Source organism: Echiichthys vipera (assembly GCF_963691815.1).
Source record: "Echiichthys vipera genome assembly, chromosome: 6".
Taxonomy (NCBI): Eukaryota; Metazoa; Chordata; class Actinopteri; order Perciformes; family Trachinidae; genus Echiichthys; species Echiichthys vipera.
In genome coordinates this window covers 751,169-778,826 of record NC_139831.1, presented here as the reverse complement: position 1 = coordinate 778,826, position 27,658 = coordinate 751,169, and the positions used below count along the sequence as shown (strand labels likewise).

Sequence of the window (27,658 nt, the reverse complement as noted above, 5' to 3'; positions counted from 1 at the left end):
TACTTCATCATGGATATGTCCATCTTTATGATACATCATCATCATCATCATCATCATCATCATTGTCGTCGTTGTCAGGACAACATGGTCACAAGATCTCCTTCTAGTTCTGTTGTTCTACACTCACAGAGACCTTCACTGGTAAAACCTTCACTTCTTTATTAGTGACAATGAGTGGAAAAAGTCTCTCAGTGAAAGTGTGTGTGAAGGTGTGTATGTGTGTGTTGGTGTCAGGATCAGAGAACGACAGTTTTCCTCCGTTCCAGTCCAGGTTCACTCTGATCCTCTGGAGCCGCTTCTTCAATCCAAGAACAGTGTTTGGATCTGATGGGGAGAGTGTTTCGTATTCACCTTCAAAGAACATAAGTGTCCATAATCCAGACTGTATGACTCCCTTCCTCTTGACAGACTCAGATGACACTCCCAGTTCCCAGTATTTACTGTCTCCAACCTCGACCTCCCAGCTGTGCGTCCCTGAGTCAAAGCCCTCAGAGCCCAGGACAAACCTGTAAGAACACATCCTCTCTGGATTCTCAGGAAGCTGCTGTTCCTCTCCTCGTCTCACTCTGGTCAGATCTTCAGACAGGATGAGTCCTGGATGAGCAGTGTTTGGGTCCAGAACCACAGGAGTGTAGGAGACCATGTCCTTCATCTTGTTCCAGATGTTGAAGGTCAGGTTACCCAGGTGTTTGGCCTCGTCTATCAGCGCTCCTGAGAGCAGCTGTGGATCCTCTAGCAGGGGGCACTGCTGGACCCGGTCCACTGCAGCCTTGTAGTTGTGCAGGAATGAGACGTCTCCAGCTCTCAGCTCCTCCTCTGTGGCTCTGACTGTGTCTGAAAGAGCTGCTATCTCTCTGCTCACAGCCTCCCTCTCCTCCTTCATCCTCCGACTCTTCTGCTCTTCTTCCTCCCTCAGTGCAGCCATCCTGGCCTCCTCTTCCTCTTCTAGAAACTGGTGAAGCTTCTTAAACTGCTCCTTAATCTGCGTCTCTGTGCGTCGGGCCTGGACCTTCACGTGTTCTGCTGTTCGATCACACTCGTCTTTAACTCGTTCAAAAACCTTTAACTTCTTCTTTAAGGGCTCCAGAGTTTCCTGAAGTTCCTTCCTGTGTTGTCGTGCAGCTTCATCGATGGGTCTGAATCTGTGGCCGGTGTGTTTTTCTGAGTCTCTGCAAACGACACACACCGGCTGCTGATGGTCCAGACAGAAGAGTTTGAGTTTCTCAGAGTGCAGACTGCAGAGAGCCTCTGAAGACCTCTGATCTCTCTCCTGCAGGAAACTCTCACACAGGTTCTTTAAAGACAAGTTAGAAGGTGGATCACTCTTTGAAGATCTTCTATTACAAAGTGGACACTCTTGTGTTGGTTTGCCTCTCCACCAGCTCTGCACACAGTCTCTACAGAAGCTGTGGCTGCATGACAGAACAACAGGGTCTTTAAAGACTTCATGACAGACAGAACAGCAGAGATCTGCCTCTAATCTTGAAGCCATTTTGTCTCTGTGTGAAGCAGCAAACACAGACGGCTCAGCCACTCCCTGTTCCCTGAAACTTACTTTCACTTTGAGTCTCTGTTCTTTAAAACTCTCGTTCAGTTTGTGGATTCAGCAGCTGGTTGGAGTGGTAGTGTCCCAGTGTTCCCAGTGTTCCCTCCTGTAGACGTCCTCTCTCAGTGGAAGTGCTGGTTTTAGTCTGAAGGTGAATCTATCGTCCGTCTCTCAGTCTGTGTGTGTGTGTGTGTGTGTTGCTGTCGTCTCAGCGAGGCAGAGTAAAAACCTGTTCTCCTGGTTGGTGAGTCAGCTGATGGGTGGAGTTTTATGCGGTTGTCCCCATTTGACTCTGTATGTAAGTAGGTCATTCACACAAGAATGTGAGTTTCAGATGTGTATTAATGTGGATGGAAAAGTAAAACAGTCCATATGATCAGAATAGATTATTTTTGAGCTTGCGACGGACGGTTCCCTGCAGAAGTTCAGCACGTTGAACTCTGGGCTGCGGCTGCTTCATCCCACGACCATGCGGCGGTCTATTCAGTGGATGGTTGATGAGGTTTAAAGCAGCTGTGCTCAACATTCAGATCATTAAAGAAAGCAGGAAACCAGTGTTTTCTATGTAAAGATACAGTGGAGTCACCTTTCACCTTTAAACTGGGATTCGTCAGTCGATATGTTCAGCTGATATTTCCTGATCTAATCATAAAAGACGTGACGCTACCATCGGTTCGTGAAATACTGTCCTGGAGCCTCTTAGGTTCCACTGATACTCCACAGATGATTTGTTCATTTCTGGATAAACTTGAATTTTTAATCTGATCAAGAGAAAGGCCTCCACTTGATCAACAAGACAAAAGAAAGGCCAAGAGCCTGTCTTTGAAAACAAGGCCCTTTGCCGAGACAACGGGCTGCCAGGTGAACACTGTTCCCCCGCATCTCACACCTGGGTGTGAGAACCATCTAGAGAGACCAGTTTCAGCTCCCATTGGTCAAGTCTGACCTATGACTGATGACATCACCAGGTGGAACCGCCTTGAGTAAACAGGGGCTCGGTACAAAAGCGTGAGTGCCAGCCTCTCCCCGTTAACTACTGGGTGCACATCGTACACACTGACTACCACTCTTTAAACTGCAACTTCAGATTGCAAAGATTCAAACAACCCGTTAACATGCTTTCTTTGTTCAAAAGGAACAAAGGAATGCATTCCTCCTTGCGTGCACCATCCACTCACTCAAACACACACACTTTGTCTTGATTATTTGGGTTCTTGGTGCCCCGTGTGAGGTGGCCCTACACTCGTGTTTGGCTTTCACGATGTTCCCATCTTGGTTTTTTGAAACCACAAGTATTCAAATCTGGATGAGAGGGTGGAGCTAAGTTACCCACTAGTGCTAGCTCAGTTAGCAAAGTACAAAACTAAACAGCTGAATCCTTTGTGTCTTTTAGTTCAACCAATCGCTAAAGACATTTTTAGAAAGTGACCAAAATGTTACAGTAAAGTGAAAACACTGTGAGGGGGTCAAAGGCCTGAGACATTAACACAAACAAACAAAAACAAGTTCACTTGATATGTTTTAATGTCCACAGTTGCCGTGGATACACATTACTAAATCTCTGTCCTGATTGACAGGTGGCTGTGTAGCCCCGCCCCAAAGCCTCCCCTGTTTATGGTCTATTTGACTCTAAATGGACCATCATTGACTAAATGAACATCATGCTGTAGTGAAGAAGACTTGAAAGGTACTTCATCATGGATATGTCCATCTTTATGATACAGTTTTTGGATGAGAGTAGATTTTAGGGGGCATCTTCTCCCATCTTAGTCTGAAATCCCAACTGGATGAAACTAAACACGTTCTCTCCTCACAGAAGGAAATCGAGGATCTGAAATCCCAGCTGAGAAACATCAACATGGAGACTCCAAATCATCAGCAGACCATGAACACCAAGCAGCTGCAGGTCAGACTGGAGCAGACAAAGAAAGAGAACATGACCTTACAACAGGAAGTGGAGGAGATGAAAGGGCAGCTCCGCACTGAACGACAGCTGTGTGCATCGGCTGAGAGCAACCTTCAGACGATCTCTCATTGGCACAAAGTGCAGCTCTTGGATACAGAGATCGCAGAGTTCGAGGCTCGCTCGAAAGCAGAGCAGCTGGAGAAAGATCTTGCGTCTGAGAGGGCCAAAGCTCAAGCGCTGCAGAAGAAACTGAGCGAGACGGAAGATGAAGCTCGGAGGGCGGTGGAAAAGTGCCGGGCTTCTCATCGAGCCCAGCTGGACGAGCACAGGGCAAACGTCAGCAAGATCATCGCCACCCTGAAAAGGGTGAAGGGCGGGCTGGAGGCCGAGCACCGCCGCTTGAAGCAGGAGATCGCCTCCCTCCAGGAATCCAACGCCTCCCGCCAACAGAAACATGAGGATTATAAACTCGTGGCTGCTCTGATGGAGACCAAGCAGCTGAAATGACCAGCGAGAGAAGTCTTGACACCGGGAAAAGCTGGAAAAGTGGAGGTCCAGGAAAAAGATGACAAGCAAAAGTTCAATTAAACGTTTTAAACAGCATTAGTATCTTTGCGGGGGGTATGCTAATGATGGTAGAGGCACTTATTGAAGAGGTCCAAGTGTCCTGGAAGACTTTGAAGTCTCGGACTAATGGGAGAAAAACCACTCAATAGTTTATTGAGCTTGATAGGAAGATAAAGAACGACACCATCAAAACATAAATGTTTATAACTTGTGTTTAAAAGTTAGCTAGCGTCTGATGGACGTATCGTCACCACTCGTATCTCAGGGTTTTTTTGTAACAGGTGATTGTTTCAGCTAGTCCTAAAACTTAACAAACGAAAAAGACAGTAAATAGACTGACGTGCATCTTAAATATTCACTGAATATAACACAGACCCCGCCCATTGAGAAGTGTGAAAATATTCTAGCTCCATTATGAAACGGCGTGCCGATGCTGCCGACTTCAAACCGAATACCTCCGTTGACCTATCGGCCTTTTCTCTGATTTGAAATAAACAAAAACAAACCATGACCACACTTAGTTTACTTCTTCCCTGTTTCACAGCAGTGAAGCGTGCAGCTTCAGCAGTCAACCACCCGCCTCCCTTAAAGAGCGTGTTTTAAAAGTGGCTCCTGTTGCTGAGTGGTTACTGCCCAAAGCTCAGGGTGGGGAACTTGGACGTTCACGTGGGCGGCAACCGCCTCTTACCACCGTCGACTCTGTCTCTGCCGACACCTCTCATTAAAGAGATATGGATGGATATGAGCGCTCCCATACAGCCGTGTGTAAACAGATCCAGAGGGAGTTGTTTCACCGACTTCATGACCGGGACATTTAAATACGTCAGACTTCAACAGGAGCAGCCAGTAAAACCTGCAGAACAGAAACCCAGCGTGATGCTTTGCTTCATCACATTGTTGTCGATACAAACAAAACACTCGTAATGATCCGTTTTATTTCTCAGCTTTTTATTGAAGTCAAGCCAAAAACCAAAAAAAGGGAAAACAAACAAACTGCTGGATTAAAATCCAACCAAGAAAAGATGGAAGAAGTTTTTACACGTAAGAAGCCGAAAACACAACAAAGCAGGAAGAAGCTCTCTCATACAGACTCCTGGTAAAACACTGGTCAAAGTGCTCGTGCATAAAGAAAACCAGTCGTCAAAACACTGATAAATGTTGTTTTTGTTGGCAATATAAACCCATAACTCCAAGAAAGATAAAGACAACATGGTCCTATGTTTCACATCTTTAAAGAGTAACACAGTCCGACAGTGATCAGGCTTTTCAAAGGCAGGACGCACACAGTGATCATCGTTGTGTGACTGTTTATGGACGTGTCAAACATTTCACCAGCATTTAAAAACATTTATGATCTAAATTCACGAGGCCTAAACAAATTAGCATCGCTGCTCCGTCGCTAACCGTTACAACATCGATGACTTTTGAGCAGACCGCTAAAAAGTCCCAAAATGGCGGAAGCTTTAACATTAGCACAGTTTCTCTGCTGGAGTGTAAAATGCAAACAAGAGCTATCTGTTGGAGTTTAGCTAACTGATAAGCTAACGTCATGAGATATGTTTCCCAGCTAGTGCCATACTGTTACCGGATAGCTACGACACGATCAGTTAGCTCCTCAGAAACGATAGCCTGTCAGCTAACCAAGTCCAAGTTGTCCCCGACTTTAAAACGGTTAACAGAAGATTTTTGCTTAGTCACTGTTAGCAACAATAGCAACCGCATGAGGCTTTACATTAAAAAAAAACAAATATAACATTTTTACCAATAGTGGAGCTAAAACACCGCATCTGAAGTTTGCACTGAATGCTAATGTGCTAATGGTAGCATCTTATGAAGCAATTTACAACTAACCAAACTGATCTTTGAGGACACATTTATAGTTTTAGTCATTTGTTAATGAATAAAACTCAAACAGTCCAATGTGTGTTGAACGAGTCTCAACACTTCTATCACTCCGAGCTTAAAGCTTGTTGGTTTTTCATGAAGTCGACAAAAGTTCTGAAGAATCGACTTTGACGTGAACGAAAACAACTTAAAGTTTGATTTTTGGAAGTTTAGAATGTTTCCTTTCAACATCTTTGACGTCGTCATCGTCATCATCATCATCATCATCATCATCATCATCATCATCATCGTCACCATCATCACCGTCATCATCATCATCATCACCATCATCATCATCACCGTCATCATCATCATCATCATCATCACCATCACCATCATCATCATCATCATCATCACCATCATCATCACCATCATCATCATCACCATCATCACCATCACCATCATCACCATCATCATCATCATCATCATCACCATCATCGTCATCATCATCATCATCATCTTCACCATCATCATCACCATCATCATCACCATCATCATCACCATCATCACCATCACCATCATCATCATTATCATCACCATCATCATCATCATCATCGTCAGCGTCGTCGCCATCGTCGTCATCATCATCGTCATCGTCACCATCATCATCATCGTCGTCGTCATCGTCGCAATCGTCGCCATCGTCGTCATCATCATCGTCAGGGTCGTCGTCATCGTCATCTTCGGCGTCGTCATTGTTGTCGTCGTCATCATCATCGTCGTCGTAGTCGTCATCATCACCGTCACCATCATCGTCATCGTCATCTTCGGCGTCGTCATTGTTGTCGTCGTCATCATCATCGTCGTCGTAGTCGTCATCATCATCACCACCATCACTGTCATCGTCGTCAGCGGTTGTCGTCGTCATCATCATCGTCGTCGTAGTCGTCATCATCATCACCACCATCACTGTCATCGTCGTCAGCGGCGGACTGTCGTCATCATCTTCAGCGTCGTCGTCGTCGTCGTCACCACCATCGTCATCATCGTCAGCGTTGTTGTCGTCATCATCGTCAGCGTCGTCGTCATCATTGTCAGCGTCGTTGTCGTCGTTGTCGTCATCATCATCGTCGTCATCGTCGTTGTCGTCGTCATCGTCGTCATCATCGTCGTCATCATCATCGTCGTCGTCATCATCATCGTCAGGGTCGTCGTCATCGTCATCATCATTGTCATCACCGTCACCATCATCGTCATCGTCATCTTCGGCGTCGTCATTGTTGTCGTCGTCATCATCATCGTCGTCGTAGTCGTCATCATCATCACCACCATCACTGTCATTGTCGTCAGCGGCGGACTGTCGTCATCATCTTCAGCGTCGTCGTCGTCGTCGTCGTCACCACCATCGTCAGCGTCGTCGTCATCATTGTCAGCGTCGTTGTCGTCGTTGTCGTCATCATCATCGTCGTCATCGTCGTTGTCGTCGTCATCGTCGTCATCATCGTCATTGTCGCCGTCGTCGTCGTCGTCAGGACAACATGGTCACAAGATCTTCTTCTTCTAGTTCTGTTGTTCTACACTCACAGAGACCTTCACTGGTAAAACCTTCACTTCTTTATCAGTGTAAATGAATGGAAAAAGCCTCTCAGTGAAAGTGTGTGTGAAGGTGTGTATGTGTGTGTTGGTGTCAGGATCAGAGAACGACAGTTTTCCTCCGTTCCAGTCCAGGTTCACTCTGATCCTCTGGAGCCGCTTCTTTAATCCAAGAACAGTGTCTGGATCTGATGGGGAGAGTGTTTCGTATTCACCTTTATGGAACCAAAGTCTCCATGATCTAGACCGTATGCCTCCCTTCCTCTGGACAGACTCTGATGACACTCCCAGTGCCCAGTACTCACAGTCTCCAACCTCGACCTCCCAGCTGTGAGTCCCTGAGTCAAAGCCCTCAGAGCCCAGGACAAACCAGTTATAATCTAACCTCTCTGGATTCTTAGGAAGCTGCTGTTCCTCTCCTCATCTCACGCTGGTCAGATCTTCAGACAGGATGAGTTCTGGATGAGCAGTGTTTGGGTCCAGAACCACAGGAGTGTAGGAGACCATGTCCTTCATCTTGTTCCAGATGTTGAAGGTCAGGTTGCCCAGGTGTTTGGCCTCGTCTATCAGAGCTCCTGAGAGCAGCGGTGGATCCTCCAGCAGGGGGCGCTGCTGGACCCGGTCCACTGCAGCCTTGTAGTTGTGCAGGAATGAGACGTCTTCAGCTCTCAGCTCCTCCTCTGTGGCTCTGACTGTGTCTGAAAGAGCTGCTATCTCTCTGCTCACAGCCTCCGTCTCCTCCTTCATCCTCCGACTCTTCTGCTCCTCTTCCTCCCTCAGTGCAGCCATCCTGGCCTCCTCTTCCTCTTCTAGAAACTGGTGAAGCTTCTTAAACTGCTCCTTAATCTGCGTCTCTGTGCGTCGGGCCTGGACCGTCACGTGTTCTGCTGTTCGATCACACTCGTCTTTAACTTGTTCAAAAACCTTTAACTTCTCCTTTACGGGCTCCAGAGTTTCCTGAAGTTCCCTCCTGTGTTGTCGTGCAGCTTCATCGATGGGTCTGAATCTGTGGCCGGTGTGTTTTTCTGAGTCTCTGCAGACGACACACACCGGCTGCTGATGGTCCAGACAGAAGAGTTTGAGTTTCTCAGAGTGCAGACTGCAGAGAGCCTCTGAAGACCTCTGATCTCTCTCCTGTAGGAAAGTCTCACACAGGTTCTTTAAAGACAAGTTAGAAGATAGTTGTCTCTTCAAATATCTTCTATTACAAACTGGACACTCTCGTGTTGGTTTCTCTCTCCACCAGCTCTGCACACAGTCTCTACAGAAGCTGTGGCTGCATGACAGAACAACAGGGTCTTTAAAGACTTCATGACAGACAGAACAGCAGAGATCTGCCTCTAATCTTGAAGCCATTTTGTCTCTGAGTGAAGCAGCAAACACAGACGGCTCAGCCACTTCCTGTTCCCTGAAACTTACTTTCACTTTGAGTCTCTGTTCTTTAAAACTCTCGTTCAGTTTGTGGATTCAGCAGCTGGTTGGAGTGGTAGTGTCCCAGTGTTCCCAGTGTTCCCTCCTGTAGACGTCCTCTCTCAGTGGAAGTGCTGGTTTTAGTCTGAAGGTGAATCTATCGTCCGTCTCTCAGTCTGTGTGTGTGTGTGTGTGTGTGTGTTGCTGTCGTCTCAGCGAGGCAGAGTAACAACCTGTTCTCCTGGTTGGTGAGTCAGCTGATGGGTGGAGTTTTATGCAGTTGTCCCCATTTGACTCTGTATGTAAGTAGGTCATTCACACTAGACTGTGAGTTTCAGATGTGTATTAATGTGGATGGAAAAGAAAAACAGTCCATATGAACAAAATAGATTATTTTTGAGCTTGCGACGGACGGTTCCCTGCAGAAGTTCAGCACGTTGAACTCTGGGCTGCGGCTGCTTCATCCCCCGACCATGCGGCTGTCTATTCAGAGGATGGTTGATGAGGTTTAAAGCAGCTGTGCTCAACATTCAGATCCTTAATGAAGCAGGAAACCAGTGTTTTCTATGTAAAGATACAGTGGAGTCACCTTTCACCTTTAAACTGGGATTCGTCAGTCGATATGTTCAGCTGATATTTCCTGATCCAATCATAAACAACGTGACGCTACCATCGGTTCGTGAAATACAGTCCTGAAGCCTCTTAGGTTCCACTGATACTCCACAGATGATTTGTTCATTTCTGGATTAACTTGAATTTTCAGTTTGATCAAGAGAAATGCCTCGACTCGATCAACAAGAAAAAAGAAAGGCCAAGAGCCTGTCTTTGAAAACAAGGCCCTTTGCAGAGACAATGGGCTGTCAGGTGAACACTGTTCCCCCGCATCTCACACCTGGGTGTGAAAACCACCCAGATAGACCAGTTTCAGCTCCCATTGGTCAAGTCTGACCTATGACTGATGACATCACCAGGTTGAACCGCCTCGAGTAAACAGGGGCTCGGTACAAAAGCGTGAGTGACTTCCTCTCCCTGTTAACTACTGGGTGCACATCGTACACACCGACTACCACTCTTTAAACTGCAACTTCAGATTGCAAAGATTCAAACAACCCGTTAACATGCTTTCTTTGTTCAAAAGGAACAAAGGAATGCATTCCTCCTTGCGTGCACCATCCACTCACTCAAACACACACACACTTAGTCTTGATTATTTGGGTTCTTGGTGCCCCGTGTGAGGTGGCTCTACACTCGTGTTTGGCTTTTATGATGTCCCCATCTTGGTTTTTTGAAACCACAAGTATTCGAATCTGGATGAGAGGGTGGAGGTAAGTTACCCACTAGTGCTAGCTCAGTTAGCAAAGTACAAGACTAAACAGCTGAATCCTTTGTGTCTTTTAGTTCAACCGATCGCCAATAACATTTTTAGAAAGTGACCAAAATGTTCCAGTAAAGTGAAAACACACTGTGAGGGGGTCAAAGTCCTGAGACTTTAACACAAACAACAAACAAAAACAAGTTCACTTGATATGTTTTAATGTCCACAGTTGCCGTGGATACACATTACTAAATCTCTGTCCTGGTTGACAGGTGGCTGTGTAGCCCCGCCCCAAAGCCTCCCCTGTTTATGGTCTATTTGACTCTAAATGGACCACCACTGACTAAATTAACATCATGCTGTAGTGAAGTAGACTTGAAACTAGAGACTGAGACATGAACTCATGACATGTACTCCTACAATTACCTGGGTGTGGTGCTGGATAATAAACTGGAGTGGACCACAAACACACAGGCGGTCTACAAGAAGGGCCTGAGCCGGCTTCACTTCCTGAGGAGGCTCAGGTCCTTCAATGTCTGCAACCGAATGCTTCAGATGTTTTATCAGTCTGTTGTCGCGAACACCATCTTCTTCTTCTTCTTCTGTGGTGTCCTGGGGTGCGGGCATCAAAGCAAAAGATGCGAACAAAGTGAATAAACTCATAAAGAAGGCTGGGTCTGTTGTTTGCTCTAAGCTTGTCCCCCTGGAGGAGGTGGTGGAGCACAGGATGCAAAACTGCTGGTGATCATGGACGATGTTTCCCATCCCCTCCATAAAACCCTGGACAAGCTTCAGAGCAGCTTCAGCAGCAGACTCATTCAACCCCGCTGCTTAAGGAACGCCACAGGAAACAGTTCCTACCTGCTGTTTAAGGAACGGCACAGGAAACAGTTCCTACCTGCTGTTTAAGGAACGGCACAGGAAATCATTCCTACCTGCTGCCGTCAGACTTTACAACGCTGCACAACAAACTCTCACTACTCGAAGTGACCTATCACTGACATGCACCTTATCCCACTTGCACATTAAAATCCACATTGCACATTTTAACATAGTGTTTTATCTGCAATACTGTTCTTCTATTTTATTCTATTTTATTGTTGTTCATATTTTGTATTTTATATTTTATTTTATTTTAGTACTTTTGATTGCTCTGTACCGCTGCTACGATGACCAAATTTCCCCTCGGGGATTTATAAAGTTATCTATCTATCTATCTATCTATCTATCTAACAATCTATCTATCTATCTATCTATCTATCTATCTATCTATCTAACAATCTATCTATCTATCTATCTATCTATCTATCTATCTAACTATCTATCTATCTATCTATCTAACTCATTAGGAAAATGTTTACTGAGGGAATAATCCAAGAGAGAAGTTTAGGCTCATTTTCTCATTGACTTCTATACAATCACACTTCTTTATGGAGCTTTAAGGTACTTCATCGTGGATATGTCCATCTTTATGATACAGTTTTTGGATGAGAGTAGATTTTAGGGGGCATCTTCTCCCATCTTAGTCTGAAAACCCACCTGGATGAAACTAAACACGTTCTCTCCTCACAGAAGGAAATCGAGGATCTGAAATCCCAGCTGAGAAACATCAACATGGAGACTCCAAATCATCAGCAGACCATGAACACCAAGCAGCTGCAGGTCAGACTGGAGCAGACAAAGAAAGAGAACATGGCCTTACAACAGGAAGTGGAGGAGATGAAAGGGCAGCTCCGCGCTGAACGACAGCTGTGTGCATCGGCTGAGAGCAACCTTCAGACGATGTCTCACTGGCACAAAGTGCAGCTCTTGGATACAGAGATCGCAGAGTTCGAGGCTCGCTCGAAAGCAGAGCAGCTGGAGAAAGATCTTGCGTGTGAGAGGGCCGAAGCTCAAACGCTGCAGAAGAAACTCAGCGAGACGGAGGATGAAGCTCGGAGGGTGGTGGAAAGGTGCCGGGCTTCTCATCGAACCCAGCTGGACGAGCACAGGGCGAACGTCAACAAGATCATCGCCACCCTGAAAAGGGTGAAGGGCGGGCTGGAGGCCGAGCACCGCCGCTTGAAGCAGGAGATCGCCTCCCTCCAGGAATCCAACGCCTCCCGCCAACAGAAACATGAGGATTATAAACTCGTGGCTGCTCTGATGGAGACCAAGCAGCTGAAATGACCAGCGAGAGAAGTCTTGACACCGGAAAAAGCTGGAAAAGTGGGGGTACAGGAAAAAGATGAGAAGGAAAAGTTCAATTAAATGTTTTAAACAGCATTAGTATCTTTGCAGGGGGTATGCTAATGATGGTAGAGGCACTTATTGAAGAGGTCCAAGTGTCCTGGAAGACTTTGAAGTCTCGGACAACTGGGAGAAAAACCACTCAATAGTTTATTGAGCTTGATAGGAAGATAAAGAACGACACCATCAAAACATAAATGTTTATAGCTTTTGTTTAAAAGTTGGCTAGCGTTTGATGGACGTATCGTCACCACTCGTATCTCAGGGTTTTTTTGTAACAGGTGATTATTTCAGCTGGTCCTAAAACTTAACAAACGAAAAAGACAGTAAATAGACTTACGTGCATCTTAAATATTCACTGAATATAACACAAAAAAAGTCACAAACAGACACAAGTTCACAGCCTCAGGAAACGGCGAGGTCTGTTAGCCGCCCCCCTATCAGCTCGGCTACCCTCGAGTTTTCTAATCACACGGTGAACTCTGCAGACTCTCAGAGAGCTCCATGTGCCGATCCGGGAAAGTGGCGAGGTCCAACACCACCTCGGTTCTTTCAAACTAGCACCCCCCCCCCCCCCCCCCCCCCCCAGGACCATGTGGACCCCGCCCATTGAGAAGTGTGAAAATATGCTAGCTCCATTATGAAACGGCGTGCCGATGCTGCCGACTTCAAATCGAATACCTCCGTTGACTTATCGGCCTTTTCTCCGGTTTGAAATAAACAAAAACAAACCATGACCACACTTAGTTTACTTCTTCCCTGTTTCGCAGCAGTGAAGCGTGCAGCTTCAGCAGTCAACCACCCGACTCCCTTAAAGAGCGTGTTTTAAAAGTGGCTCCTGTTGCTGAGTGGTTACTGCCCAAAGCTCAGGGTGGGGAACTTGGACGTTCACGTGGGCGGCAACCGCCTCGTTCCACTGTCGACTCTGTCTCTGCCGACACCTCTCATTAAAGAGATATGGATGGATATGAGCGCTCCCATACAGCCGTGTGTAAACAGATCCAGAGGGAGTTGTTTCACTGACTTCATGACCGGGACATTTAAATACGTCAGACTTCAACAGGAGCAGCCAGTAAAACCTGCAGAACAGAAACCCAGCGTGATGCTTTGCTTCATCACATTGTTGTCGATACAAACAAAACACTCGTAATGATCCGTTTTATTTCTCAGCTTTTTATTGAAGTCAAGCCAAAAACCAAAAAAAGGGAAAACAAACAAACTGCTGGATTAAAATCCAACCAAGAAAAGATGGAAGAAGTTTTTACACGTAAGAAGCCGAAAACACAACAAAGCAGGAAGAATCTCTCTCATACAGACTCCTGGTAAAACACTGGTCAAAGTGCTCGTGCATAAAGAAAACCAGTCGTCAAAACACTGATAAATGTTGTTTTTGTTGGCAATATAAACCCATAACTCCAAGAAAGATAAAGACAACATGGTCCTATGTTTCACATCTTTAAAGAGTAACACAGTCTGACAGTGATCAGGCTTTTCAAAGGCAGGACGCACACAGTGATCATCGTTGTGTGACTGTTTATGGACGTGTCAAACATTTCACCAGCATTTAAAAACATTTATGACCTAAATTCACGAGGCCTAAACAAATTAGCATCGCTGCTCCGTCGCTAACCGTTTCGACATCGATGACTTTTGAGCAAACCGCTAAAAAGTCCCAAAATGGCGGAAGCTTTAACATTAGCACAGTTTCTCTGCTGGAGTGTAAAATGCAAACAAGAGCTATCTGTTGGTGTTTAGCTAACTGATAAGCTAACGTCATGAGATATGTTTCCCAGCTAGTGCCATACTGTTACCGGATAGCTACGACACGATCAGTTAGCTCCTCAGAAACGATAGCCTGTCAGCTAACCAAGTCCAAGTTGTCCCCGACTTTAAAACGGACAAACAGAAGATTTTTGCTTAGTCACTGTTAGCAACGATAGCAACCGCATGAGGCTTTACATTTTTAAAAAAACAAATATAACATTTTTACCACTAGTGGAGCTAAAACACCGGAGCTGAAGTTTGCACTGAATGCTAATGTGCTAATGGTAGCATCTTATGAAGCAATTTACAACTAACCAAACTGATCTTTTAGGACACATTTATAGTTTTAGTCATTTGTTAATGAATAAAACTCAAACAGTCCAATGTGTGTTGAACGAGTCTCAACACTTCTATCACTCCGAGCTTAAAGCTTGTTGGTTTTTCATGAAGTCGACAAAAGTTCTGAAGAATCGACTTTGACGTGAACGAAAACAACTTAAAGTTTGATTTTTGGAAGTTTAGAATGTTTCCTTTCAACATCTTTGACGTCGTCATCGTCATCATCATCATCGTCATCATCATCATCATCATCATCATCATCATCATCATCATCACCATCATCATCATCACCATCATCATCATCACCGTCATCATCATCATCACCATCACCATCACCGTCATCATCATCACCATCACCATCATCATCATCACCATCACCATCATCATCATCACCATCATCATCATCACCGTCATCATCATCATCACCATCACCATCATCATCATCATCATCATCACCGTCATCATCATCACCATCACCATCATCATCATCACCATCATCATCATCACCGTCATCATCATCATCACCATCATCATCACCATTGTCGTCATCATCATCATCGTCATCGTCACCATCATCATCATCATCATCATCATCATCGTCGTCATCGTCGTCATCGTCGTCATCGTCGTCATCATCATCATCATCATCATCATCATCATCACCATCATCACCATCATCATCATCACCATCACCATCATCACCGTCACCATCATCATCATCGTCATCTTCGGCGTCGTTGTTGTTGTCGTCGTCGTCGTCATTGTCGTCATCATCGTCATCATCGTCGTCATCATCGTCGTTGTCCTCGTCCTCGTTGTCATCGTCATCATCATCATCATCACCACCATCGCTGTCATCATCAACAGCGTCGTCCTCATCATTGTCAGCGTCGTCGTCGTTGTCGTCGTCGTCGTCATCGTCGTCGTCATCATCATCGTCGTCATCGTCGTCGTCATCATCATCGTCATCACCATCATCATCACCATCGTCACCGTCGTTGTCGCCGTCGTCGTCAGGACAACATGGTCACAAGATCTTCTTCTTCTAGTTCTGTTGTTCTACACTCACAGAGACCTTCACTGGTAAAACCTTCACTTCTTCATTAGTGTAAATGAATGGAAACAGTCTCTCAGTGAAAGTGTGTGTGAAGGTGTGTATGTGTGTGTTGGTGTCAGGATCAGAGAACGACAGTTTTCCTCTGTTCCAGTCCAGGTTCACTCTGATCCTCTGGAACCACTTCTTTAATCCGAGAACAGTGTTTGGATCTGATGAGGAGATTATTCTGTATTGACCTTCATAGAACCAAACTCTCCATAATCCAGACCGTATGCCTCCCTTCCTATGGACAGACTCTGATAACACTCCCAGTTCCCAGTACTCACTGTCTCCAACCTCGACCTCCCAGCTGTGAGTCCCTGAGTCAAAGCCCTCAGAGCCCAGGACACACCAGTAAGACTCAATCCTCTCTGGATTCTTAGGAAGCTGCTGTTTCTCTCCTCGTCTCAGTCTGGTCAGATCTTCAGACAGGATGAGGTCTGGATGAGCAGTGTTTGGGTCCAGAACCACAGGAGTGTAGGAGACCATGTCCTTCATCTTGTTCCAGATGTTGAAGGTCAGGTTGCCCAGGTGTTTGGCCTCGTCTATCAGCGCTCCTGAGAGCAGCGGTGGATCCTCCAGCAGGGGGCGCTGCTGGACTCGGTCCACTGCAGCCTTGTACTTGTGCAGGAATGAGACGTCTCCAGCTCTCAGCTCCTCCTCTGTGGCTCTGACTGTGTCTGAAAGAGCTGCTATCTCTCTGCTCACAGCCTCCGTCTCCTCCTTCATCCTCCGACTCTTCTGCTCCTCTTCCTCCCTCAGTGCAGCCATCCTGGCCTCCTCTTCCTCTTCTAGAAACTGGTGAAGCTTCTTAAACTGCTCCTTAATCTGCGTCTCTGTGCGTCGGGCCTGGACCTTCACGTGTTCTGCTGTTCGATCACACTCGTCTTTAACTCGTTCAAAAACCTTTAACTTCTCCTTTAAGGGCTCCAGAGTTTCCTGAAGCTCCTTCCTGTGTTGTCGTGCAGCTTCATCGATGGGTCTGAATCTGTGACCGGTGTGTTTTTCTGAGTCTCTGCAGACGACACACACCGGCTGCTGATGGTCCAGACAGAAGAGTTTGAGTTTCTCAGAGTGCAGACTGCAGAGAGCCTCTGAAGACCTCTGATCTCTCTCCTGTAGGAAACTCTCACACAGGTTCTTTAAAGACAAGTTTAAAGGTGGATCACTCTTTGAAGATCTTCTCTTACAAAGTGGACACTCTTGTGTTGGTTTGTCTCTCCACCAGCTCTGCACACAGTCTCTACAGAAGCTGTGGCTGCATGACAGAACAACAGGATCTTTAAAGACTTCATGACAGACAGAACAGCAGAGATCTTCCTCTAGTCTTGAAGCCATTTTGTCTCTGAGTGAAGCAGCAAACACAGACGGCTCAGCCACTCCCTGTTCCCTGAAACTTACGTTCACTTTGAGTCTCTGTTCTTTAAAACTCTCGTTCAGTTTGTGGATTCAGCAGCTGGTTGGAGTGGTAGTGTCCCAGTGTTCCCAGTGTTCCCTCCTGTAGACGTCCTCTCTCAGTGGAAGTGCTGGTTTTAGTCTGAAGGTGAATCTATCGTCTGTCTCTCAGTCTGTGTGTGTGTGTGTGTGTGTGTGTGTGTGTGTTGCTGTCGTCTCAGCGAGGCAGAGAAACAACCTGTTCTCCTGGTTGGTGAGTCAGCTGATGGGTGGAGTTTTATGCGGTTGTCCCCATTTGACTATGTATGTAAGTAGGTCATTCACACATGACTGTGAGTTTCAGATGTGTATTAATGTGGATGGAAAAGAAAAACAGTCCATATGATCAGAATAGATTATTTTTGAGCTTGCGACGGACGCTTTCCTGCAGAAGTTCAGCACGTTGAACTCTGGGCTGCGGCTGCTTCATCCCCCGACCATGCGGCGGTCTATTCAGTGGATGGTTGATGAGGTTTAAAGCAGCTGTGCTCAACATTCAGATCATTAATGAAGCAGGAAACCAGTGTCTTCTATGTAAAGATACAGTGGAGTCACCTTTCACCTTTAAACTGGGATTCGTCAGTCGATATGTTCAGCTGATATTTCCTGATCCAATCATAAACAACGTGACGCTACCATCGGTTCATGAAATACTGTCCTGAAGCCTTGTAGTTTCCGCCGACACTTCCTGAATGATTGGTTCATTAGTCAAAAACATCATCACTTGTGTACCATATTCTCTTAGGGCGTTTCGGCCTTCTCTCACAAGACGCCCTCTTCGGTGGCTGGCCCACCACAGGCTGATCAAACCTGGGCGTGTGTCACACTCGAGGCATCCTGTGGCCATCTGGCAGCCCAAACGGTCTCCTTTCTCTTCAGCCACAACCAAAGACGGCTCCTTTCGGCAACACTGGCTAACTCCTTGATGGTCTTCCGTTGAGTCTGCCCTCTGATGCCGACCTCCTTCAGCAGCCTTATTGTAGAACTGGCTACAAATCCCCTACAGCCGTCCTCAAATGGGCGCACCTTAACGCTCCAGCCCCGATCCTCTGCATCAGCTGCTAAGTTGGCATACCGCAGGCTCTGTCTTGCGTATGCTTCATCGATGGCCTCCTCCCACGGTACTGTCAATTAAATGATGACGACACGTTGACAGGATTTGGAGCAGAGGACCAGGTCTGTGCGCAGGTTGGTCACTGCAATTTCCGGTGGGAAGGTAAGCCTCAGGCCTAGGTCAGATGTAAATTAGTTAGAGAGGGTATGTTGATCATATGTTGCTCTAATGATGAAACTAACACAGTGGGCCTCCATGCTCCACATTTCACTCCAGGTGATTTTCCTCCTCTCCACACCTTCCCGTTTCATCCAGAGGCCTAGCTTGGATTGAGAGACTGCAGTGGCACGTCTGGCTACTTCTTCCGGGTGGCGCACCACCTCCACCACCAGCTGCCGACGTTCAGAAGGAGTTGCCTTCTGCCATGTGGATTTCGTTGTTCGTAGTCCTGGGCCCTGTCTTCCTTCTTGAACTTTTCCCACTATGTGTCAGTGTCTTAGAGCAACCTTCAAGACAAGACAAAAGAAAGGCCAAGAGCCTGTCTTTGAACACAAGGCTCTTTGCCGAGACAACGGGCTGTCAGGTGAACACTGTTCCCCCGCATCTCACACCTGGGTGTGAAAACCACCCAGAGAGACCAGTTTCAGCTCCCATTGGTCAAGTCTGACCTATGACTGATGACATCACCAGGTTGAACCGCCTCGAGTAAACAGGGGCTCGGTACAAAAGCGTGAGTGACTTCCTCTCCCTGTTAACTACTGGGTGCACATCGTACACACCGACTACCACTCTTTAAACTGCAACTTCAGATTGCAAAGATTCAAACAACCCGTTAACATGCTTTCTTTGTTCAAAAGGAACAAAGGAATGCATTCCTCCTTGCGTGCACCATCCACTCACTCAAACACACATACACTTAGTCTTGATTATTTGGGTTCTTGGTGCCCCGTGTGAGGTGGCCCTACACTCGTGTTTGGCTTTTACGATGTCCCCATCTTGGTTTTTTGAAACCACAAGTATTCAAATCTGGATGAGAGGGTGGAGCTAAGTTACCCACTAGTGCTAGCTCAGTTAGCAAAGTACAAAACCAAACAGCTGAATCCTTTGTGTCTTTTAGTTCAACCGATCGCTAAAGACATTTTTAGAAAGTGACCAAAATGTTACAGTAAAGTGAAAACACACTGTGAGGGGGTCAAAGTCCTGAGACCTTAACACAAACAAACAAAAACAAGTTCACTTGATCTGTTTTAATGTCCACAGTTTCCGTGGATACACATTACTAAATCTCTGTCCTGATTGACAGGTGGCTGTGTAGCCCCGCCCTAAAGCATCCCCTGTTTATGGTCTATTTGACTCTAAATGGACCATCACTGACTAAATGAACATCATGCTGTAGTGAAGAAGACTTGAAACTAGAGACTGAGACATGAACTCATTAGGAAAATGATTACTGAGGGAATAATCCAAGAGAGAAGTTTAGGCTCATTTTCTCATTGACTTCTATACAATCACACTTCTTTATGGAGCTTTAAGGTACTTCATCATGGATATGTCCATCTTTATGATACAGTTTTTGGATGAGAGTAGATTTTAGGGGGCATCTTCTCCCATCTTAGTCTGAAAACCCACCTGGATGAAACTAAACACGTTCTCTCCTCACAGAAGGAAATCGAGGATCTGAAATCCCAGCAGAGAAACATCAACATGGAGACTCCAAATCATCAGCAGACCATGAACACCAAGCAGCTGCAGGTCAGACTGGAGCAGACAAAGAAAGAGAACATGGCCTTACAACAGGAGGTGGAGGAGATGAAAGTGCAGCTCCGCGTTGAACGACAGCTGTGTGCATCGGCTGAGAGCAACCTTCAGACGATGTCTCATTGGCACAAAGTGCAGCTCTTGGATACAGAGATCGCAGAGTTCGAGGCTCGCTCGAAAGCAGAGCAGCTGGAGAAAGATCTTGCGTCTGAGAGGGCCGAAGCTCAAACGCTGCAGAAGAAATTCAGCGAGACGGAAGAAGAAGCTCGGAGGGCGGTGGAAAGGTGCCGGGCTTCTTATCGAGCCCAGCTGGACCAGCACAGGGCGAACGTCAGCAAGATCATCGCCACCCTGAAAAGGGTGAAGGGCGGGCTGGAGGCCGAGCACCGCCGCTTGAAGCAGGAGATCGCCTCCCTCCAGGAATCCAACGCCTCCCGCCAACAGAAACATGAGGATTATAAACTCGTGGCTGCTCTGATGGAGACCAAGCAGCTGAAATGACCAGCGAGAGAAGTCTTGACACCGGGAAAAGCTGGAAAAGTGGGGGCTCAAGAAAAAGATGAGAAGGAAAAGTTTAATTAAACGATTTAAACAGCATTAGTATCTTTGCAGGGGGTATGCTAATGATGGTAGAGGCACTTATTGAAGAGGTCCAAGTGTCCTGGAAGACTTTGAAGTCTCAGACAAATGGGAGAAAAACCACTCAATAGTTTATTGAGCTTGATAGGAAGATAAAGAACGACACCATTAAAACATATATGTTTATAACTTGTTTAAAAGTTAGCTAGCGCTTGATGGATTTATCATCACCACTCGTATCTCAGGGTTTTTTGTAATTGGATTGGAGGATTTTCACATTCTTTATTAATTGGTTGTCTCTCCACATTGTCATCTGTTGCATGTCTTGAGGCTGGTCTCGTCATTTCAGAGAGCCAGGATTTCACATCCTCAACAAATCCTTTGTTGTATTTATTGATGCTTGCAAACCAGACTGTTTGTTTTTCCTTTTCAACGTCAGGTATTATTTCCATCAGTGATGCATGCAGGGAAGTTGCTTCCCTGTGCAATTGCATCTAAGGGCGTGATCACACTGTCCTTTTGGCCGCGGCCAAAACCGGTTTTTCAGCTAAAGCCTAGTACCTTTAAGCCATGTGAGTGCACCCGCTCCGCGCTCAACTGCGGCCAGCGGACCGTCCACGGCCCGCTTGAAAGAGGTTGGCTTTAGCGGGCGCGTTTGCACATGTACGAGCACGAGCGTGCGCATGTGTACGAGCACGAGCACGAGCCCTACGGCGGTAGCGTTATGTGCGCCTGTTCGGACATGTAAATAGAAGGAGGGACCATGCGCGGACATTTAACAACAACAACAATGGCGGTGAAAGGTTCACGTTGGTGTGGTGCGGAGGTGGAGTGTTTACTGCAGATTTGGTCGATGAAAAGATTCAAAAACAGTCGACAAGACGCACAAAAACTCTGAGGTCTGTGGAAAGATTTATAAACAAAGCCACACACACGCGATCAATGCCTGTGACGTGTTACGGCGTGATGGCGTATGGACAGCAAGAAGCATTGGCCGAGGCCCAGGTAGTGTGAGTACAAACGGGGCTGGGGCGTGGGGGGGAGAGGGAGGGGGGACAAGTACCCTAAAGTCCGGGTCGTGGTCCGGGAGGACAGTGTGAGCAGACCCTAAATGTCCAGTTGACTTTGCACCTGTGAAACATTGTCATCATTCTCCATAAGCTCCTTTAAAGCTTTGATGACACCTTTTATTTGCTTCACTCTTGCTTGTCGTTCCTTTTGAAACGTCTCAATTTTACACACCAAACCCTTTTCAGTGAGAATGATTTTCCTTTTGACAATTTCATTGTTATCAGTTTCATTTGAGCCAATCTTCGACCCATTCACATGTGAACCAGCCTTTGATCCACTCATGTTGACATCCAGCATAAAACATTCAAAGGGCTGGCGTCACAATCCACCTCCAACTTGATTCCATCACAAATCTGACTACACACATGAACAATCCAATACTGACATGAAGTCCACAGTCCACACTAATGTCAGCTTGAGCATCACCAGTCAATGCATGAAACATCCAACTTCACTCCTTTAATGTGCACAAAACAAGCGATCCACTTTACCACAGGGTCGTTCAATCCTTGAGCAATACGGCAAGAATGACATCAAACAGCAGCCGCAGCATCCGTGTGCATCCAATATGCATTAGCAACCAGCATCAACTGCATCCAGGCGAGGCTTAAACTTTGCAGTATTGAGAAGCTGATTTCAACATACCGTGGCGTGCGCTGCGCTTCCGTCACTTCATTCAGATTTACTCACGGTCACCGTGGAAAGTGGCTGAGTGGTCCATTGTTTTAAGTGCATCCATCCAGCTGAGCATCAACCGTTGTCGGATATGCAGCCGGATGTCTGTTGACTTTGTATCGTCTCATCTCATCTCATCTTCATCCGCTTATCCGGGGTCGGGTCGCGGGGGCAGCAGCTTTAGCAGGGGACCCCAAACTTCCCTTTCCCGGGCCACATTAACCAGCTCTAACTGGGGGATCCCGAGGCGTTCTCAGGCCAGTGTGGAGATCTAATCTCTCCACCTGGTCCTGGGTCTTCCCCGAGGCCTCCTCCCAGCTGGACGTGCCTGGAACACCTCCCTAGGGAGGCGCCCAGGGTTCATCCTTACCAGATGATCCTGAACCACCTCAACTGGCTCCTTTCAACGCAAAGGAGCAGCGGCTCTACTCCGAGTTCCTCACGGATGCTGAACTTCTCCCCCTCTCTCTAAGGGAGACTCCAGACCCCCTCCTGAGGAAACCCATTTCGGCCGCTTGTACTCGCGACCTGGTTCTTTCGGTCCTGACCCAACTTTCATGACCACAGGTGAGGGTAGGAACGAAGATTGACCGGTAGATCTCTTTTCGTCACAACGGTGCGGTAGAGCGACTGCAGCTCCGCCCCCGCTGCTCCGATTCTCCGGCCAAACTCACGCTCCATCGTCCCCTCACTCGTGAACCAGATCCCGAGGTACTTGAACTCCTTCACTTGGGGTCAGGACTCATTCCCTACCTGGAGTAAGCAATCCACTTTGTATCGTGACTATCAAAAAACCAAATGAGTCACTGAGAGGGGAACACAGGGATCTGTCCGACGCGCTTTATCCAAAGAGGAAGCGTGAAGCCGTCACTGCAGTTTGTGGGTGTTTGTACTTTGTACAGTTTAAGGATAAACTTGCAGCAACTGACTTTATGATTGTAAGAAGTTTTAGCGGTCAACAGAAATGTGAGCACCCTGCCTCTCCACTCTCATGTGCATCAAGCAAACAATTCCCCAGTGAGACACAGGTGGCATTCATCAAGCAATCAGTGACACACACACACACACACACACACACACACCCTTGACTCCGCCCCCACATAGACACACCTCCAGACACACATTACCTCCTAGTGACAGTAACACATCCATGCTGCTACAGTGCATAGAATTATAAAAAATGAGGTAGCTAAATATCTATATAGTTATATTTCTAGAATACTGAACACACACAGCTGCTCCACAAGGAGAAGTGCGACTGATTTAGTGGTGTTTACATTTAAAAGTTGCTCTTTTTTATATTCAGCGGCAGTTTTAAGGGATGGGTGACCGACCGATCTGAAGACAACGGGTTCTCTAGTGGGTTTCAAACATGGTTGAGTGTCAGACAGTCATAAGATGGTGCTATGTGTGTATGTGTGTATGTTTGTATGTGTTTGATTGAATTGTGTTGTTTCATTTCCTTCCTACACTATCATATACATTGCATTTGACACACACGCACACTCTCACACACACACTTACAAATGCAAACACTACGAAGGGACCGCGATGGAAATAAGCCCTTGGGCTTTTTTGTGTTCTCCTTTTGTCCTGATGCACTTTTGTATTCCTGCCCTTGTGCTTATGACAATAAAGAATTTCAATCAATCAATCAGACTCTCAGAGAGCTACACGGTGGTGTAGTGGTTAGCACTGTCGCCTCACAGCAAGAAGGTTATAGGTTTGAATCCCGTCTGGGGCCCTTCTGTGTGGAGTTTGCATGTTGTCCCCGTGTCTGCGTGGGTTTTCTCCGGGTTCTCCGGTTTCCTCCCACAGTCCAAAGACGTGCAGGTGTTGGGTTCATTGATGACTCTAAATCACCCGTAGGTGTGAATGGTTGTCTGTCTCTGTTCGTCTCTATGTGTCCTCTGATAGACTGGCGTCTTGCACAGGGTGGACCCCCATGACCCCCGACCCCGGGATGGTCCTGTGTGCAGGTCTCTGCTGATGGTGGTGGTGCCTGCTGCCGTGGTCCTGTGTGCAGGTCTCTGCTGATGGTGGTGGTGCCTGCTGCCGTGGTCCTGTGTGCACGTTCCTGTCTGTTATAGTGAAGGTTTTCATCTCCACCGTACTCTACGGGGGAATTGTTGGGTCTCTGTAAATCATGAATAAGTCATAGAGTGTGGTCTTTACCTACTCTGTAAAGTGTCCTGAGATCACTTTGGTTATGATTCGACACTATAAATAAAACTGAATTTAATTGAATTGATACAAACAAAACACTCGTAATGATCCGTTTTATTTCGCAGCTTTTTATTGAAGTCAAGCCAAAAACCAAAAAAAGGGAAAACAAACAAACTGCTGGATTAAAATCCAACCAAGAAAAGAAGGAAGAAGTTTTTACGCGTAAGAAGCCGAAAACACAACAAAGCAGGAAGAATCTCTCTCATACAGACTCCTGGTAAAACACTGGTCAAAGTGCTCGTGCATAAAGAAAACCAGTCGTCAAAACACTGATAAATGTTGTTTTTGTTGGCAATATAAACCCATAACTCCAAGAAAGATAAAGACAACATGGTCCTATGTTTCACATCTTTAAAGAGTAACACAGTCTGACAGTGATCAGGCTTTTCAAAGGCAGGACGCACACAGTGATCATCGTTGTGTGACTGTTTATGGACGTGTCAAACATTTCACCAGCATTTAAAACATTTATGACCTAAATTCACGAGAACTAAACAAATTAGCATCGCTGCGCCGTCGCTAACCGTTACAACATCGATGACTTTTGAGCAGACCGCTAAAAAGTCCCAAAATGGCGGAAGCTTTAACATTAGCACAGTTTCTCTGCTGGAGTGTAAAATGCAAACAAGAGCTATCTGTTGGTGTTTAGCTAACTGATAAGCTAACGTCATGAGATATGTTTCCCAGCTAGTGCCATACTGTTACCGGATAGCTACGACACGATCAGTTAGCTCCTCAGAAACGATAGCCTGTCAGCTAACCAAGTCCAAGTTGTCCCCGACTTTAAAACAGACACACAGAAGATTTTTGCTTAGTCACTGTTAGCAACAATAGCAACCGCATGAGGCTTTACATTAAAAAAAAACAAATATAACATTTTTACCACTAGTGGAGCTAAAACACCGCAGCTGAAGTTTGCACTGAATGCTAATGTGCTAATGGTAGCATCTTATGAAGCAATTTACAACTAACCAAACTGATCTTTGAGGACACATTTATAGTTTTAGTCATTTGTTAATGAATAAAACTCAAACAGTCCAATGTGTGTTGAACTAGTCTCAACACTTCTATCACTCCGAGCTTAAAGCTTGTTGGTTTTTCATGAAGTCGACAAAAGTTCTGAAGAATCGACTTTGATGTGAACGAAAACAACTTAAAGTTTGATTTTTGGAAGTTTAGAATGTTTCCTTTCAACATCTTTGACGTCGTCATCGTCATCATCATCATCATCATCATCATCATCACCATCATCATCACCATCATCATCACCATCATCATCATCATCATCACCATCATCACCATCACCATCATCATCATCATCATCGTCATCATCATCATCATCATCACCATCATCACATCATCGTCATCATCATCATCATCATCATCATCATCATCATCATCACCATCATCATCATCATCACCATCATCATCATCATCATCATCATCATCATCGTCATCATCACCATCACCATCATCATCACCATCATCGTCATCACCATCACCATCATCATCACCATCATCATCATATTCATCACCATCACCATCACCATCGCCATCATCATCATCATCGTCGTCGTCATCGCCGTCGTCGTCACCGTCGTCGTCACCGTCGTCGTCACCGTCGTCGCCATCATCATCGTCGCCATCGCCATCGTCGTCGTCGTCGTCATCAACATCATCGCCGTGGCCATCGTCATCGCCATCATCATCATCATCGTCGTAGTCATCATCATCATCATCATCATCGTCGCCGTCGTTGTTGTCAGGACAACATGGTCACAAGATCTTCTTCTAGTTCTGTTGTTCTACACTCACAGAGACCTTCACTGGTAAAACCTTCACTTCGTTATCAGTGCCGATGAATGGGAAAAGCCTCTCAGTGAAAGTGTGTCTGAAGGTGTGTATGTGTGTGTTGGTGTCAGGATCAAAGAACGATAGTTTTCCTCCGTTCCAGTCCAGGTTCACTCTGATCCTCTGGAACCACTTCTTTAATCCGAGAACAGTGTTTGGATCTGATGGGGAGAGTGTTTCGTATTCACCTTCAAGGAACATTAGTGTCCATAATCCAGACCGTATGTCTTCCTTCCTCTTGACAGACTCTGATAACACTCCCAGTTCCCAGTGCTTACTGTCTCCAACCTCGACCTCCCAGCTGTGAGTCCCTGAGTCAAAGCCCTCAGAGCCCAGGATAAACCAGTAAGAATCAAACCTCTCTGGATTCTCAGGAAGCTGCTGTTTTTCTCCTCCTCTCAGTCTGGTCAGATCTTCAGACAGGATGAGGTCTGGATGAGCAGTGTTTGGGTCCAGAACCACAGGAGTGTAGGAGACCATGTCCTTCATCTTGTTCCAGATGTTGAAGGTCAGGTTGCCCAGGTGTTTGGCCTCGTCTATCAGAGCTCCTGAGAGCAGCGGTGGATCCTCCAGCAGGGGGCGCTGCTGGACTCGCTCCACTGCAGCCTTGTAGTTGTGCAGGAATGAGACGTCTCCAGCTCTCAGCTCCTCCTCTGTGGCTCTGACTGTGTCTGAAAGAGCTGCTATCTCTCTGCTCACAGCCTCCGTCTTCTCATTCATCCTCCGACTCTTCTGCTCCTCTTCCTCCCTCAGTGCAGCCATCCTGGCCTCCTCTTCCTCTTCTAGAAACTGGTGAAGCTTCTTAAACTGCTCCTTAATCTGCGTCTCTGTGCGTCGGGCCTGGACCTTCACGTGTTCGGCTGTTCGATCACACTCGTCTTTAACTCGTTCAAAAACCGTTAACTTCTCCTTTACGGGCTCCAGAGTTTCCTGAAGCTCCTTCCTGTGTTGTTGTGCAGCTTCATCGATGGGTCTGAATCTGTGGCCGGTGTGTTTTTCGGAGTCTCTGCAGACGAGACACACCGGCTGCTGATGGTCCAGACAGAAGAGTTTGAGTTTCTCAGAGTGCAGACTGCAGAGAGCCTCTGAAGACCTCTGATCTCTCTCCTGCAGGAAACTCTCACACAGGTTCTTTAAAGACAAGTTAGAAGATAGTTGTCTCTTCAAATATCTTCTCTTACAAAGTGGACACTCTTGTGTTGGTTTGTCTGTCCACCAGCTCTGCACACAGTCTCTACAGAAGCTGTGGCTGCATGACAGAACAACAGGGTCTTTAAAGACTTCCTGACAGACAGAACAGCAGAAATCTGCCTCTGATCTTGAAGCCATTTTGTCTCTGAGTGAAGCAGCAAACACAGACGGCTCAGCCACTTCCTGTTCCCTGAAACTTACGTTCACTTTGAGTCTCTGTTCTTTAAAAC

At 46.3% G+C, this 27,658-nt stretch overlaps 3 protein-coding genes across 3 annotated transcripts; all 3 read right to left on the bottom strand.

Moving 5' to 3' along the window:
- Positions 1–95: 95 nt before the first annotated feature.
- Positions 96–8,792, bottom strand: LOC310947877 (uncharacterized protein; the record flags this gene model as incomplete). The annotated part of the gene is given in 5 exon segments (XM_083914849.1): positions 96–1,499; positions 3,493–3,973; positions 6,543–6,668; positions 7,406–7,856; positions 7,860–8,792. Coding segments are annotated over 5 exon segments (3,387 nt in total). The 3' UTR covers positions 96–103.
- Positions 7,013–27,578, bottom strand: LOC310948197 (nuclear factor 7, ovary-like). Its single transcript, XM_083915242.1, has 2 exons — positions 25,808–27,578; positions 7,013–7,106 (listed from the first exon to the last, which is right to left on the bottom strand). The coding sequence occupies exon 1, from the start codon at positions 27,564–27,566 to the stop codon at positions 26,178–26,180; it is 1,389 nt and encodes a 462-aa protein (XP_083771368.1). The 5' UTR covers positions 27,567–27,578; the 3' UTR covers positions 7,013–7,106; positions 25,808–26,177.
- Positions 15,409–16,936, bottom strand: LOC310948203 (nuclear factor 7, ovary-like). Its single transcript, XM_083915248.1, has one exon. It carries the CDS (start codon positions 16,925–16,927, stop codon positions 15,539–15,541), a length of 1,389 nt encoding a protein of 462 aa, XP_083771374.1. The 5' UTR covers positions 16,928–16,936; the 3' UTR covers positions 15,409–15,538.
- Positions 27,579–27,658: the final 80 nt, after the last annotated feature.

Excerpts from the sequence above, each read along its gene's own strand:
- LOC310948203 (XM_083915248.1), bottom strand. The coding sequence starts at position 16,927 with ATGGCTTCAAGACTAGAGGAAGATCTCTGCTGTTCTGTCTGTCATGAA.
- LOC310948197 (XM_083915242.1), bottom strand. The coding sequence starts at position 27,566 with ATGGCTTCAAGATCAGAGGCAGATTTCTGCTGTTCTGTCTGTCAGGAA.